Below are 15,153 nucleotides of genomic sequence, written 5' to 3'. Positions count from 1 at the left end.
ATGTTTGGACACCGTTAATGTAGTAGTTAATTACTACAGGTTCCCCCACCACAACAAGCTGGTGCCCGAGGGGGAGAAAAATTCTCCTCTACTCAGGACCGGACCTGCATGCCTAAAACGGGGTTCTCCAAAGCATCAAACCTGTGTCGAAAGTCCGGCATCGTCCCATTCCGTGATAATGAGATGCTGAAAAACGTCACCCATCCAGTCTTTCGGTCTTGGGCTTGAACCTGAAACCGGCGTCGTATCGAAACGAGATTGCAGCGGTGGTACCCTGAAGGTTGAGATACCCCAAAGCTGTTTTTTTTGTTCCAATATTATTCGCTGATTAGCACTTGGTCTGTGTGAACTATGCTAGCAACTCGTCGGGTTGGAGAGGCTCTACTGTAATACCAGAAACCATAGGCTTGGAACGGGGCAAGAAAAACTACCCAAATAGACTTAAATGAAGGTTTATTTCATTATTCAGAAATTTTCAAGGAAAAACTGCGCTAAGTGGTTGCAAATGACTACTAGGTCTTACTTGCACCCTCTACTGACTATTATAACTGGGACACGGTGATCGAACCTTAACAATCTCCTCCGAATATAACAACTTTGCCTTACCAATAAGTTCTTAAGTCTTAAATTAAAAGTCGTGTATGCTTCAAGTGTTTGCTATGCCTTGTATCGCTTGTCGCCTGCACGAGCTTGTGGCAGGCGCAAGTCGCAAAAGAATGGAAATGCCAGGTAACAGACGAAAGATGAGCGCGAGGAATGTAAACACGAAAAGAAAACGAAACGAATGCCTTTAGGTCTCACTTTGAACTTCTTATGATGTACTTAAACCAATTGCTTATCAAAATAAATAGGAAAACAGCATGCAGACCCTGGGGGCGCTACGTGATGTTCTCCGTCGCGCCTCTGAAACGCCACACAACCTTCGTCCACTACCGCCCGCAATAATTTGTTCTAGAATTTAACTATAAGTCGCGCTAGGTCCGAGAATTATTGGTCGCCGCCCGCACCCACCGCGGAGCATTCGTTGAACACTTGCTGTACCTTCGCGAACACCTCGTCGGCGCTGAGGCTTGCATCGATTTCCCGCACCAAGTTCAGCTCTTTGAAGTGCTCTATGATGGGCAGCGAGTCGTTGTTGTAGGTGTTGATGCGCTTTTTCACACTCTCGGCGTTGTCGTCGGAACGACCGCTTCCGGATTTGCCGCGCCCCAAGCATCGCTCCGTGCAGATGTCCTCAGAGCAGTTGAAGAACAGCACGAAGAGGATTTCCGTCTTGTCGGACATTTGCTCGTTCCAGCCATCCAGGTTGTCCTGGTTGCGAGGAAAGCCGTCGATTAGGAACTTGTTTTTGCCGAATTGCTGCAAGTAAAATCAATAAGTTCGGTAAAAATCGAAATGCGAGGCGGCTTGGACGTGGCTGGGACTGACCTTAATGTTGTGGTTCATTGCGTTCTCAAGCAACGAACAAGTCACCTTGACGGGGACAATGGAACCGTTCCTGATGTGGTATTCGATTTGTTCTCCGTATTCAGATCCCTCCCGGGCGCGCTCCTCGCGCAAGAGGTCCCCGGCCGATAAGTGAACGAATCCATACTTCTCTACAATTCTCTGGCACTGAGTGCCCTTTCCGGCGCCTGGACCACCTAGAACGAACACAACTTTTGGCTTTCCACTGGCCATTGTCGACGAGTACCACCGCGTTACTACTTTTGACGGCAAATAACTGGTCTTGCGCGGTTGGCAGGACGTCCACTGACGATTGCTAGCCAACAACTTTTTGACACTAAAGCTAACGTGCCGGGCACAATGGGTTATCATCAAATGCTGATTAGTCACGCACTAGGTCTGTATGCACTGACATCCGCCGTTCACTTAATCAGTCAGACCAATTACAGCTTGTTTCCCAGCGAAGTAGACGCGATAATATCGTTGATAGGGAAAAATGTTCTATAATTGAAATTGGTTTTAAGTAGGGGAGTGCGAGGCGGAGGTACTCGGATCGGAAGTCACAGATGTCAAAGCGGCAGTGGTTCGGCGTTAACAGTGTATGAAAAGTGGAACAAGAAAGTCGAAGATGAACGAGACTGTACCCACGTCAAATTAAGCGCCTCGAGCGATTTGAATTGACTTCTTCTCGCGTGGGGTGGGAATACTAAACTAAATCCAAATTAATGCCGCAAAATGTGCTTAAAAGTCGATTAAACAACTGAATCAAGTACCTAGCAGATGTTATTCCAGAACTTCACGAAAACCCTTTCAATCCGTTAAACTTAATGTCCCGAAAATATATTATGCCAATTTCCTCATAGTTGACAGCGTCTTTTCCTTGGAACTAATAATAAAAACAAAACATGCCGCTTCCAGTAGTGGACGGCCTCTATTTTTGTTGTGTAAAATGGTGAAATGTAAACAGTAGCAGTGATGTCAAGTAAATTTCTAAATCTTGATGGCCTGAAGGAGTGCTTGGGGTCTGAAAACCCAGCAAAGGCGAAGGAGATAGTGGAAAATGCCTGCAAGTTCTTTGATCAAGACTTAACTTCGGCGGAACTAGGTAACTATTTGAAGAATTAGTGATAGTCGCAAATTGGCGGGAAAAAATGGTTGCATGATTGGTGAAAGGAAAGGATAGGCGGATTTGGTGCTTTTTATTATGTAAACGACGAAGGACGAGGGTGTCTTTTGGGTCCGATATGTCTTAAATCCTCAGATACTAACTGGAAAGGGCATTCATTGCTCAATGTCAACCCTGTAGAGAGCACCTGTAAAGAGGTGTAGGTTTCATGGGTCTGAGGAAATCCTTTGAAGGGCCATGTTCTAATAAGGTCTCCTTTGAAGATCTACACTTTTCTCATACTAGTGGGAGTTTTATGGCGAATTTGGTTGATTGTAGGCACCGTCCAATTCTAAGACGTAATTAGGGCGAATTATTTCGTCAAACCTGTTAGCAAGTGATCCAGAAACAAGAGAAATTGCGAATTCTTGGCCACGTTGGAGAGAAGAATCCTCGGAAGAATTTTGTTCTTCCTACATGGATGGACGATCCCGTAGCCTACACAACCACGAAATCTATGAGCGATATCATGACCGTCAGGTTGTGGATAAAATCCGGCTCAATAGGTTGTGGTGGGCGGGTCACTCAATCCTTATGGATGAGGATGATCTAGCCCGAAAAGGCTATAAAGGGAATATCTATGGTAGAAAAATAAGACGAGGCAAACCCTTCCTCAGATGGAGTGATGGCTTAGGTTTGGACACCAGACAGCTTTTAGGGATGTCGAAGTCTGGTATTCCTTACTAAGCCAGATCTACACTGGATACCGGTTGTTGTACCATTGATGATACTGGCCTCAGTGGCTTCTAGCGTGCCACCTGAAAAATACCTTTCTTTGGGTGTATAAATTGCTCTGTACTTCAATAACTACTCAACTATGATATCGGGCTGGAAATTGGGAATTTTTACGCATGCTCAAGATATTAATAAATATACAATAAAAAATTCGCATTTCAGTCAGTTTTTCACAAAACGTGGCCTTCTTTTGCGTACTCAAACACATGATACTGAATAAAATGAAGATTCTTAACTTATCTCCTTATGCGGAGTTATGCTTACCAAGCCTTAAGAAAAAGTCACAGGCGCAAACCTGTGAACAGGATGTTTGGCTTGGTTGCTAGCGCTTGTAGGCGATTTTGGGCATCCACACTTCATCATCATCAACAATCGGTATCCGGTCTAGGCCTGCCCTAATAAGGAACTCCAGACATCTCGGTTTTGCGCCGAGGTCCACCAATTCGATATCCCTAAAAAATTCCTTGGGGTCCTGACCTACACCATCGCTCCATCTTAGGCAGGGTCTGCTTCGTCTTGTTTTTCTACCATAGATATTGCCCTTATAGACTTTTCGGGTGGGATCACCCTCATCCTAACTCATTGAGCCGGATTTTATCCACAACCGGACGGTCATGGTATCGCTCATAGATTTCGTCGTTATGTAGGCTACAGAATCGTCCATCCTCATGTAGGGGGCCAAAAATTCTTCGGACGATTCTTCTCTCGAACGCGGCTAAGAGTTCGCAATTCTTCTTGCGAAGAACCCAAGTCTCCGAGGAATACATGAGGACTGGCAAGATCATTATCTTGTACAGTAAGAGCTTTGACCTTATGGTGAGACGTTTCGAGCGAAACAGTTTTTGTAAGCTGAAATAGCCTCCGTTGGTTGACAACAACCGTGTGCGGATTTCCTCATTGTAGCTGTTATCGGTTGTGATTTTCGACCCTAGATAGGAAAAATTGTCAACGGTCTCAAAGTTGTATTCTCCTATCCTTATTCTTCTTCGTGTTTGACCAGTGCGGTTTGATGTTGTTGGTTGATTCGTCTTCGGTGCTGACGTTGCCACCATATATTTTGTCTTGCCTTCATTGATGTATAGCCCAAGATCTCGCGCCGCCTGCTCGATCTGGATGAAGGCAGTTTGTACGTTTCGGGTGGTTCTTCCCATGATGTCGATATCGTCAGCATAGGCCAGTAGTTGGGTGGACTTGAAGAGGATCGTACCTCTTGCATTTACCTCAGCATCACGGATCACTTTCTCGAGGGCCAGGTTAAAGACGACGCATGATAGGGCATCCCCTTGTCGTAGACCGTTATTGATGTCGAATGGTTTTGAGAGTGATCCTGCTGCTTTTATCTGGCCTCGCACATTGGTCAGGGTCAGTCTAGTGAGTCTTATCAATTTCGTCGGGATATCGAATTCTCTCACGGCCGTGTACAATTTTATCCTGGCTATGCTATCATAGGCGGTTTTAATGTCGATGAATAGATGGTGCAGCTGTTGTCCATATTCCAACAGTTTTTCCATCGCTTGCCGCACAGAGAAAATCTGATCTGTTGCTGATTTGCCTGGAGTGAAGTCTTTTTGGTATGGGCCAATGATGTTCTGGGCGTATGGGGCTATCCGGCCTAGCAAGATAGCGGAGAATATCTTATAGATGGAACTCAGCAACGTGATACCTCTATAATTGCTGCACTGTTTGATATCTCCCTTTTTATGTATGAGACAGATAATGCCTCGTTGCCAATCGCCAGGCATTGATTCGCTGTCCCATACCTTGAGCACAAGTTGATGAACCGCTTGGTGTAACTGGTCGCCTCCATATTTAACTAATTCGGTTGTAATTCCGTCGGCTCCTGGCGACTTATGATTTTTAAGCCGATGAATTGCACGGACTGTTTCTCCTATACTTGGTGGTGGCAGTATTTGTCCGTCGTCTTCAGTTGACGGGACCTCCAACTCGTCGATGTTCTGGTTGTTCAGTAGCTCATCAAAGTACTCAACCCATCGCTCTAATATGCCCATTCTGTCGGAAATATTTGTCTCAGCAGGATGAGCATCGTGGTGTATAAGGCTTCATCCTGCTGGCTTGTTGGTAAAACTTCCACGCCTGGTGCGGTTGCTCTTTGTACTTTTCAAGTTCACAGACTTGTTGGTTCTCCCAGGCTTCCTTTTTCCGTCTGTGAAGTCGCTTCTCCGCTCGACGCGTACTTTGAGAATGCAACATTACTCGGTATGCAGCAATCTTCCGTTCCGTTGCTAGCTTACATTCATCGTCAAACCAGCCGTTCCGACTTTTTTTGGCCGTATCAATGATAACGTTGTTGAGGTGGTTGTTAAGATCGTTTGTTGATGCCTCATCTTCAGGTCCTCTGTCGACTGCGGTTATTACGGCATCCATTTCCCCCTTATAGGTGTCGCGGAGGGCTGTGTTGTGGATGGTTTCAGTGTTAACTCTCACCTGATTGTCAGAGGGGATTGTAGGTGGTGTCGTAATTCGAGCTTGGAGTACCATGCCAACGAGATAGTGGTCCGAGTCTATATTGGCCTCCCTATATGTTCTGACATTCATCAAGGCTAGGAGATGGCGGCGTTCAATTAGCACATGCTCAATTTGGTTGAAAGTGGTCCCGTCTGGAGAAGCCCACGTATGTTTGTGAACCGCTTTCCGCGCAAATCACGTACTTCCAACAACCATCTCGTGTGATGCTGCTAACTGGATAATGCGCAATCCCTTATCATTGGTATCCTTATGTAAGCTATGGTAGCCAACGTATCGCCTGAATACTGGCTCCGTCGTGCGGCAGCATAACTTCCTTTTTTAAAATGCGCGCCACTCAGTTAGTTGCTGTCATAGCGGAGCGCTAGTGGTCTCGTTCAAGAGGGGATACTGTAAAGTTTTGTCCCGACACGGTTCAGTTGCCATCATGCGTTGGAATAGTGAGGAGCGTGCTTTTGCCGTTGAGGTTTACTTTTCAAGCGGATATTCGGTTAAAGCACAGCGTGCATTTCGGAATCGCTTTAATTTAGCCTCGTTGGCTCCCGTCCCAGACCGCAAATCAATTGTTACATGGGTCACTACATTCAGACAAACTGCAAGTGCGACAAAAGGAAGAACTCGAGTCCCTCGGCCCGTTAGATCACCTGAGAACATTGAAGCAGTGAGAGCGTCAATGTTGCAATCGCCACGGCGTTCTGCGCGCAAACACGCATCTGCCCTTGGACTATCCGATCGTTCTGTGAGAAAAATTCTTCGTGATGATCTTCATTTTCATCCCTATAAGATGGCGATAGTTCAGCAACTTTCAGAACGTGACTTCAATTCTCGGATGAACGCGTGTGAGCTTCTTCTTGATGTCGTTCCCGAGGGTGCTATTGTTTTTTTTTTTAGTGATGAAGCCCATTTTCATGTGTGGGTCGGTTAACAAACAAAACATGCGCTACTGGGCTGACACCAACCATCGAGAATTGCATCAAAAGCCTTTGCATTCACCCAAAGTCACAGTGTGGTGTGCAATTTCCTCAGCTGGAATTATTGGTCCCTGGTTTTTTGAGGAAAATGAGGTTACAGTGACAGTGAATTCGGACCGGTATGTAAACATGCTACAGAATTTTTTTTCCCACGGCTAGAAAATTTGGATTTGGGGGACACTTGATTCCAACAAGACGGTGCAACAGCACATACTTCAAGAGTATCGATGGCTGTTTTGAGGGAACACTTTCTTATCTCAATTAGAGGCTCTCCCGATCTGTCCCCTTGTGATTTTTTTCTATGGGGTTTTTTGAAATCCTGTGTTTATGTGAACCGTCCAAGAACCTTACAAGATTTGAAGACCAACATCCAAGAAGAAATTGCCAACATAACACCTGCAATGCTAACAAGAGTCATGACAAACGCCAGAAATCGGTTTACGCAATATATGGAGAATGGGGGACGTCACTTAACAGATTTGATCTTCAAAAAAATGTAAATAAAAACTTTAGATATGTACCTACATTATAAAAAATAAATAAATATTTTCCGATGCATACAATAGTTTTTATTGAGTTTTGAAAAAAGAAAGTTATGCTGCCGCATCCTGTATTTTCAAAGCTGATAACAGCAGCATTCGGTCTGTACAGGGAGCGCACGTTCCATGAGAGCTCCTTTCGTGGCTTCGTAACATTGGTATTCCGTGTAGGGTTGTCAGCCCTACCCAACCCCCATCCTGGAGGATCAGTTGGTACATTTGGTCCTGTTTTTAGGTGCGGGAGACTCGCCTTCATCTTTCTCCGTCTGCAGTTTTTCATAAAGAAAGAACTCCCAGCGATCACCACGTGGAGGTGGAGATAGGGTTTGGTAGTAGAGCTGTTGGTGTTGGTTCAGCAGGCGTTTCCCAGGTTTTATGCTCCATCGTGGGTACCAATCCACGTTTCGCCCTGGGACCAATACTACCCTTTGACCGCCACACTTGCCAAACCTAAAAAAACCTTCGTAACGCAAACATGTGGACAGGGTATTTAGCTTGTAGTCCAGTCATTGAAGCTCGCTGAAGTCGCGAATTATTTCAATCAAGACCGATTGACATAAACTTTGAGGTGGGAGTAGAGGTCGGCATAAGAAAAAAAAGTTATGTAGCGCTGATATGTGCATCCCTTCCGAATGTGGCACCCTCTTTCGGGGGTGAAATTTTTTTTCGAAACAATCGCAGAAATCGATCAAATGATCTGAGCAAAAAATGGCCATCCCTGAGAGGGTTGGGGGGTCTTTACTGAAAGAATTCGTAGGTCGCATCCGATTTTCAGTTACAATGACTGGACTGGTAACTAGCGCTTGTCGCTGATCCGATGGAGTGTCGGTTTTTTGGTATATATCAAAGGGTGTTTTTTCAACTAAGTCAGGATGTGGAATCTTCCAAAGACATTACCAGAAGCCGCTGACGTGTACGATTCGTGGACGTAAATCTGCGCCTACATACTCAGCCACACTTATGCATCCTTCAAACCCTCACCCCGCGGAACTGTCGTTAGATATTACTTCACGCGGGCGGTTAGCAGTTATATTGTCATTCCTGTACTGTTGTCGCTCGCCCTCTCCTTTCCGCTATACGGAGCTTTTTTTACACATTAGTTACGAATGGCACTAATTCCTGCCATTTGTCTTCCGACTTAAGCATGCGCTCCACCAGAAGATGCACGCCCGGAATGTTGGTCCTCTACGCCGTGAATCGTCTGCAATAGAATATTGTATGCTCTGCGTCTTCTTCCTCGCCTGGGCAGGTTGGGCATGTTGGCGAGTCGTCATGCCTAAAGCTGTGTAGATATTTGTGGTACCCGCCGTGACGAGATAGAAAGTACGCTAACTGGTGACGATTGACCCACATACGGGTGATTAGAATCAGCTTATGCGTCCATCAGCTTTTTGTCGAGTTATCCCATTGGGTCTGCATCTGACCATTGATGATACCTTTTCCTCGCTCCAGATCAATCGCAGTGCGTTTTGAATTGTCGTTCTGCTGCTGTAGATTCGTTACAAAATGTCTTCCGGCAGCAGTCCGGCTATAACTAACGCCGCGTCGTCTGATATCGTTCGAAAGCCACTCTCAGGGCACATAATCTGTACGAGGGGGATGTTTCGATGACTGACCAGTGTACTGAGTTAAAAGCATTCTTCAAGCCCAACGTGACAACTGCGCAGTACCCTTTTGACCCCCATCGCCACCTCACAACTTCTATAGCAGCGGCTGCGGTGTTTCCCACAACGTTTATTGCATCTACGGTGGACCTTTCTAGAATCCAAACTGCATATTGGAAAGAGCCCTTTTATCGGGGTACTGGTGCTTGAGACAGTAACAAATGAGGAACTTCAACAGCGTACAAGCCGGATACTCACGGATGTGTTGATATGAAGGCGGAAGGCGTAGTGGATAAGGTACATATTAAGGAAGGGCGAGTGTGCCACCCAATAGTCAAGTTGCACAGGAGACAAGAGTGGAGAAGAATTTCGAGTTCCGCAGAAAGTCGTGGGGTCAGTTGTTTCACATCGGGGTGTATATATATAGGAGATTCTTAGGTTGATGGGTATTAATTCCATCTGCATTGATTTATATACGACATGCCAGTCCATCCCTAGGTCCAGCCTATAAATTTCTAAGATTTCCTTCCATGTTTCTGTTCTTATATGAGCCTTACATGAAAACCCTTTTGAAGATGTACAATTGTATTTTCAGCCCATGCCATTGAGGTCCTATTTCATGATGTTAATGGTGCCCTCGCTTTCGTCAACAAGTCCATCAGGCACAACAAACTATTCAACGTTTCAAACGTTGCCATTTTCGAACTTTGGAGCAAATTATTCTCAAACTATGCAAAAGAAATCAACTTTGATGCCTACATCGAAAATGCTTCCACAGTAAGTAAATTTTCACACTTTTGACCTGCTTTGAAACATGTTTCCTTTATCGTATATTAGACCTGCTTGCAATATGCAGTATCGACTGTCGTTTCTGCAAAGGAGAAAGAATGCGCTACAATTGTGATGCAAGAACTAGTCCAGAATGGTTTGATGCGTGAAACGGACGTGTCTCCTATTGTTACAAAGCTGTTGGCAATTGTAATGAATCAAAAGATTAAACAAAGCACATTTTTGCAAGAAGTGTATAAGTTACTGGGGATAATCGCTCGTAACTCGCCTAATGGCATGACCAGTGTGGTTGACGCTGAGTCAATGCGGGATGTGTTTTTGAAACCTTTGGAAATTGTTTTGTTGAATGAAGAAACGGTAAAGAGACTAGATTTCTAGCTACAAGAAGATTTTTGATTATATCATTTTCATCTGTTGTCTGCAGCTCCAATTCAATACGCTAACAGGAGCTCTACAAGGACTTAATCTATATTTGATGAGTTTCGCACCATCCCCAGAGGCAGAACCAGATGTTTGTAAGCGAATATATACGTGCGTGAAAAGGCTATCGGATCCAATGGACAGCAGCAAGAAGGCTACATTCCGGGCAGCAATTGAGCTATTCACAACGCATACATCTCTATTTGGATCACTGATATTCAAAGATGCCCAGTACTGGCATACTTGTCTGGAAAAGTGGCTATCATCAACCATCTACGAAGATCGTCGAAGAGGCATCTATGCAATTCACGCTTTTCATCAGGCAATTGCCGCGGAAATATTACACCGTAAAGATGAGAATGATCGAAACATTTTGGGATTTTTTATGAACTTTTTTCGCGAAAAGCTTGAATCGAAGGATTCGCCATCGTATTTATTTCGTATTGCTGTACGTGGATTTGGAGTTATGTCCGGTCCATGTAAAGCATTGTTGCCGGATATGCTGGATAAGTTAACGTTGTTGGTGATACAGCGAACTGAACTCGTTTCGATTGCGGAGGATAATGAATTGCGAGACATTTTAGAACATTTTCCAGACTATGTAGAAGCCTTGTCGCAAATTATAACAATTACGGATGATAAGCAGGTAATGGAAATGTTGGCGCACAATGTTGAAACTATTACGATTAGGCTGATAAGAGACTTTCATTATTTGTCTCGAGCGTACACGCAGTTGGTGTTAGGATCCTTGCTTAAGGCGTTCTTCAATTTGAGCAAAGTCAGCGGCAATTTGTTGGATGATATTTTGGAGAAGGTGTGTTTCGATTTTACTTGGTGCTAAGATGCAAGGTTTGATATCAAACTCCTCTCTTTCCAGGTTATTTTCCAAGGAATGATATTCACCTGTGCCCACAAGTTGGTCTATGATGCAACTCTGGACTGGTCAACAGATATCGATTGGAAGGAGAACATCACGTTCAGAGCCTATTTTCCTTTGTGGGAAGGTTTCATTCTTGATGTGGAGAACTTTACGTACAATAGGCCAATGATTGCAGAGAAAATATTTAATTACATCATGAAAAGCTTATTTGCGATAGTCAACAAACTGGATTTTCGCACGAAACGTCGCGTCTATACTGATGAAGATGGGACTGATAAAGAGTTCTACTTTTGTGATCCTAATATTGATTTGTGCCCGGTAAAACCACAGGACTTTCACATATTCTTCAACGTAGTTGACTTCCTAAGAGATTTGTTTTGGGTGAAGTTTCGGGCCACGTATTTTCGGCCTTGGATTCAGGAGTTTTGTACAACGATGCTTCGATTGGCCATACAAAATCCTCTTGTGAGTGGATTCTTAAAGTTGCTTGAGATTGGATTAGTAAAGGCCGAGTTTCTACGTTACTTTGACGATACAATGTTGCTAGAAGTTCACAATCTTCGATTGCACCTCTCCCACTTCCTCAAGCATCTGATAACGAAATGTCAGAAGATTTCTGGAGAATTGCAGATATCGTGCTTGGAACTGATCTTGAAATATCCAATTCATTTCTATAGAGAGTACATTACAGCCCTAATACCAGTATTTCAGATCGCGCTGGATATAGGCAAGAGTACACTTTGGTTAGCGAAACTAGCCGTTGGAGCTGTTGAAAAAATGCATGACCAGTATTCAGAAGATTCGCCGGAAATGTCGAAATTCTTCAAACGAGTTCTTCCGTGCTTGGACTCATACTTACGAAGTAAAGGCTTCGAGGAAGCTAAGAATCCTGAAATTGTAAAAGTGAGAAACAAACGTCGCATGAATAAAGCAATTGCACCGAAAGTGAGTGAAACTGAGTTGATATCCCTTCAAAAGCGGATAATGGCATTTATTGGCAAATTAAGTCCGCAAACTGCTACCGCAATGATTTTGGACGGGAAACCCCTCGATAATTTAGTGAAGTGGGAAATGAACCAGAGTTTGCGTGTTATTCTTCATTTCCCGACAATGCGGCCAAGTATCTATTTGGACACTATTATGCCAAGAATATGTGAGTTGGCTGTGACTTCTAGTGATCGAAAAACAAAAGTTTCTGCTTGTGAATTAGTGCATGCTGTGATACTTTATGTAATGGGAATTCGGAGATATAAGGGACAAATTTGGAAGGAATTATGCCGGTAAGTTTAATTTTTAATTGCACTTTTCAACAATAGAAGGACAACCAGTCAGTTAGGGTGGCAACACACGACACAGAAAACGTAGTAGCAAATTTTTTCTCTAGAAAAGAAAAGAATTTCCAGGCCTCCAATCGTAGTTTTTGGATATTAGGCTAAAATGTTTTTAATTATTGTCGCCTGATGCATACTCAAATCTTTCAATCTACTCGGGATGTATCTTCTTTTTTAATCTTTGTCTCGTTCACAAGCGTGGCGGCTCGTCGTGATCCGTTGCGCCATTTTGCTTTGTTATTTGTCTGATCTGATCACCATCCAGCATATCAGGCCACCATTGTTTCGGCTGACTGTTTGGTCGTTTACCATCGACTCCTCCTTTGAGTTAACTTGCTCTATTGCGATCCGAAGAGCAGAGTTCGTAGTGTGGCACGTACATAGGAATCGCTCTACGTCTCTATCGGTATTCATCCGCGATTCACCATTTCTTTTTATTCTTGTGAAGTGCACTGTCCGAGGCACTGCACACTGCTCTATCGAGGTGATGTTTTCCCATCCTCTCAAAGCACTTCTCACAATTGACGGTCTCTCCCATTGGCTCGCATCAATCAATTCAACCACCGAGGATAATGGAAACCGCAAAATGAAAAGCCAGCCAATAAAGACAATGAACGCTGCCTCGTGGTTATGGAAATGAGAGAAATCGGGGGCACAAAGTTCGAGCACAGAGGCTTCCATAAGGTCAGTTGGGTTTCAACTGTTCGACACCGCACGAGCAGTCAGATCGACCGCTTTGCGATCAACAGTAGATTCAGGAGTTGTCTCCTGGATATGCATAACAAGAGAGACGGTGACGTCTTCCTCGAAAGGGAAGTTCAACGTGGTATGCACTGGGACAAAAAAGGGAATTTGCTATTGCGCTGGTCAGGGAAGCGGAAGATGCCGCAGAATGCAATGATTTCAGAAGCGTATATTGCATTACGAAAAAGCTTGCATGTGTTCACAAATCCTTCGATCGTCCTGAGAAGGATGTTATCAGTCGATTCCTCATCCACAGTGACGAGCAACTGAAAAGATAGAAAGAATATTTTACCACGGTTCTTAACGATATCATATCCGTTGAAGTTTCTCTGATTTCCGCTTCGGATCTTCCTGCATTGACCAGATCAACACCTTACAGATCATGTTGGAAGAGTGCGCGGAGTTTAGATATTCGCTTCGCCTGTTCTTCATCGATTTCGAGTAAGCTTTCGATAGTGTGAACAGGGAGTGTATCTGGCAGGAGGGACATTTCGGAGAAACTAATAGCTATTATCAGAGCATATCAGGCATATGATGGCGCAAATTGTCACGTGCTGCATCGAGGTATAACTTCAGAGGATTTTGAGGTCCAAAGCGGAGTCCGTCAGGATTGTATCTTGTCACCGATATTTATTTCTTTCAGTTATCGGTGGCGTTCTTCATGCTGCCTTGCCCGGAGGACATGGAGCAGTTCAATGAACGATGATTTTTTCTTCATACATCTCGACTACGCTGATGATATTTGTTTCTTCTCTCGCTGGATCATGGACCTTGGCCAAGTGGCTCTGGATTTGGAAAAAGGCTGGTAAAGTTGAACTAGAGAGAAATGACAAAGTCAATGTTCTGAGCCTGACGGGTCATCATACTCTCAATATCTGCATTAATGACCAGAGCATCGAAAGCGCTGATCAATTTATATATCTAGGAAGTGTGGATTCTGCCGAAGGTGGCACTGGAACCGAACTGGATATTATCCGACGTATTAACAACGCCACTTTGTTTATAATCTGGGAACGGAATTATCTCAACACCAAGATCACTGTCACTCAAAGACTCCAAGGCTCCAACACCTACCTCTCTGCCATGCATCACTATTACAAAAGGAAAAACTTGGTCAGTGAGTTGTCGAGTTCTAACCAGTAATCGGTTCTTTTTTATAACTTGATGTATAGCAGATTAGAGATTGAAAGAAGAAGATAACAGTGGAATGCGGAGAGCTAAATGATGTCACCAGAAGAGAAGACATCTTGCTGCCTTCGAAGAGCAGTTCGGCATTTTTTCGAAGAGCAGTTTCAGTATTAAAAGTTGCTTTCGATAGTCTTAAATTCTGCTACTTTGCAGCCGACGACCAAGACAGGTCGAAAATCCACCAAGGGCTGCACCAGAAAGTCACGGCGTCTATTGCTTAAAAGGCAAGAAGGTATGGATGATTGGCGTGCTGCAAGTAGTGGCAAGTGTTTAGTATATAGAAAGGAAATTGATACAAATTAACTTCAGCCATTCAGAGGCGGCTCAGGTCCTGGTAGGCCATTCAAGAGTGACATTTAGGCAATTTACGAACAGTACCAGCATTATGATGGAAGCAGGCCTTTCAAAAAACTAAGGCGGGAACTGATTTGCACATCTGCTACCCTCATTCTAATTTAACTGTGTGAAAATTTGGAATAATTTCGTGTTGGGTGCTAAAAATCCCAGTCCTAAAATAATTGGTGGCAATTTCAACGCATAGGCAGTCGAATGGGGTAGGTAGGTAGGGTAGGGAACAATTCTTATCGTCACAAACGTCAGAAGCGAAACTCCCTTTTGAGAGAAAAGCGCAGTCTTGATTATTGATTCTACGTAGTTCAGTGCTCTCTTGATGAGGGGCTTGCTTGGCGAGTGAGTGAACATTATACCCAAGAGATATTTAGTTACCTTTCTTCACATTGGAGACAGGGAAGTCAGCAATGAAATCCGTTTTCGTAACAAGACAAGTCATGGTGCTCTACTTCTCCCTCGAAGCTTTTTAGAATTCAAGCAAGAATACTTTTTCAAAAGGTAAGAGC

General features: G+C 44.1%; 2 protein-coding genes across 2 annotated transcripts in view; one reads left to right on the top strand and one right to left on the bottom strand.

Annotated features, from left to right (window-relative positions):
• Positions 1-436: 436 nt before the first annotated feature.
• LOC119659831 (UMP-CMP kinase) lies at positions 437-1,983 on the bottom strand. Its single transcript, XM_038068125.1, has 2 exons — positions 1,429-1,983; positions 437-1,359 (listed from the first exon to the last, which is right to left on the bottom strand). The coding sequence occupies exons 1-2, from the start codon at positions 1,816-1,818 to the stop codon at positions 988-990; spliced, it is 762 nt and encodes a 253-aa protein (XP_037924053.1). The 5' UTR covers positions 1,819-1,983; the 3' UTR covers positions 437-987.
• Positions 1,984-2,088: 105 nt separating this feature from the next.
• LOC119659829 (DNA-dependent protein kinase catalytic subunit-like) overlaps positions 2,089-15,153 on the top strand; it is a 45,912-nt gene continuing 32,847 nt past the window's right edge. The window contains exons 1-5 of the mRNA XM_038068122.1: positions 2,089-2,551; positions 9,540-9,721; positions 9,782-10,090; positions 10,158-10,967; positions 11,031-12,313. Coding sequence (XP_037924050.1) covers positions 2,422-2,551; positions 9,540-9,721; positions 9,782-10,090; positions 10,158-10,967; positions 11,031-12,313 — 2,714 coding nt within the window. The 5' untranslated portion in view covers positions 2,089-2,421. The remainder of the gene's footprint in view (positions 2,552-9,539; positions 9,722-9,781; positions 10,091-10,157; positions 10,968-11,030; positions 12,314-15,153) is intronic.

This window comes from Hermetia illucens, chromosome 6 (assembly GCF_905115235.1).
Source record: "Hermetia illucens chromosome 6, iHerIll2.2.curated.20191125, whole genome shotgun sequence".
Classification (NCBI taxonomy): Eukaryota; Metazoa; Arthropoda; class Insecta; order Diptera; family Stratiomyidae; genus Hermetia; species Hermetia illucens.
Note: the sequence above shows the minus strand (reverse complement) of the source record. Positions and strands in the feature narration are given on the sequence as shown.

What these genes read in the sequence shown, in the direction of transcription:
- LOC119659831 (XM_038068125.1), bottom strand. Translation starts at nt 1,818, where the DNA reads ATGATAACCCATTGTGCCCGGCACGTTAGCTTTAGTGTCAAAAAGTTG. An exon ending in CAATGAACCACAACATTAAG is followed by an intron (nt 1,360 to 1,428) that starts GTCAGTCCCAGC and finishes TTTTACTTGCAG; the next exon opens with CAATTCGGCAAAAACAAGTT.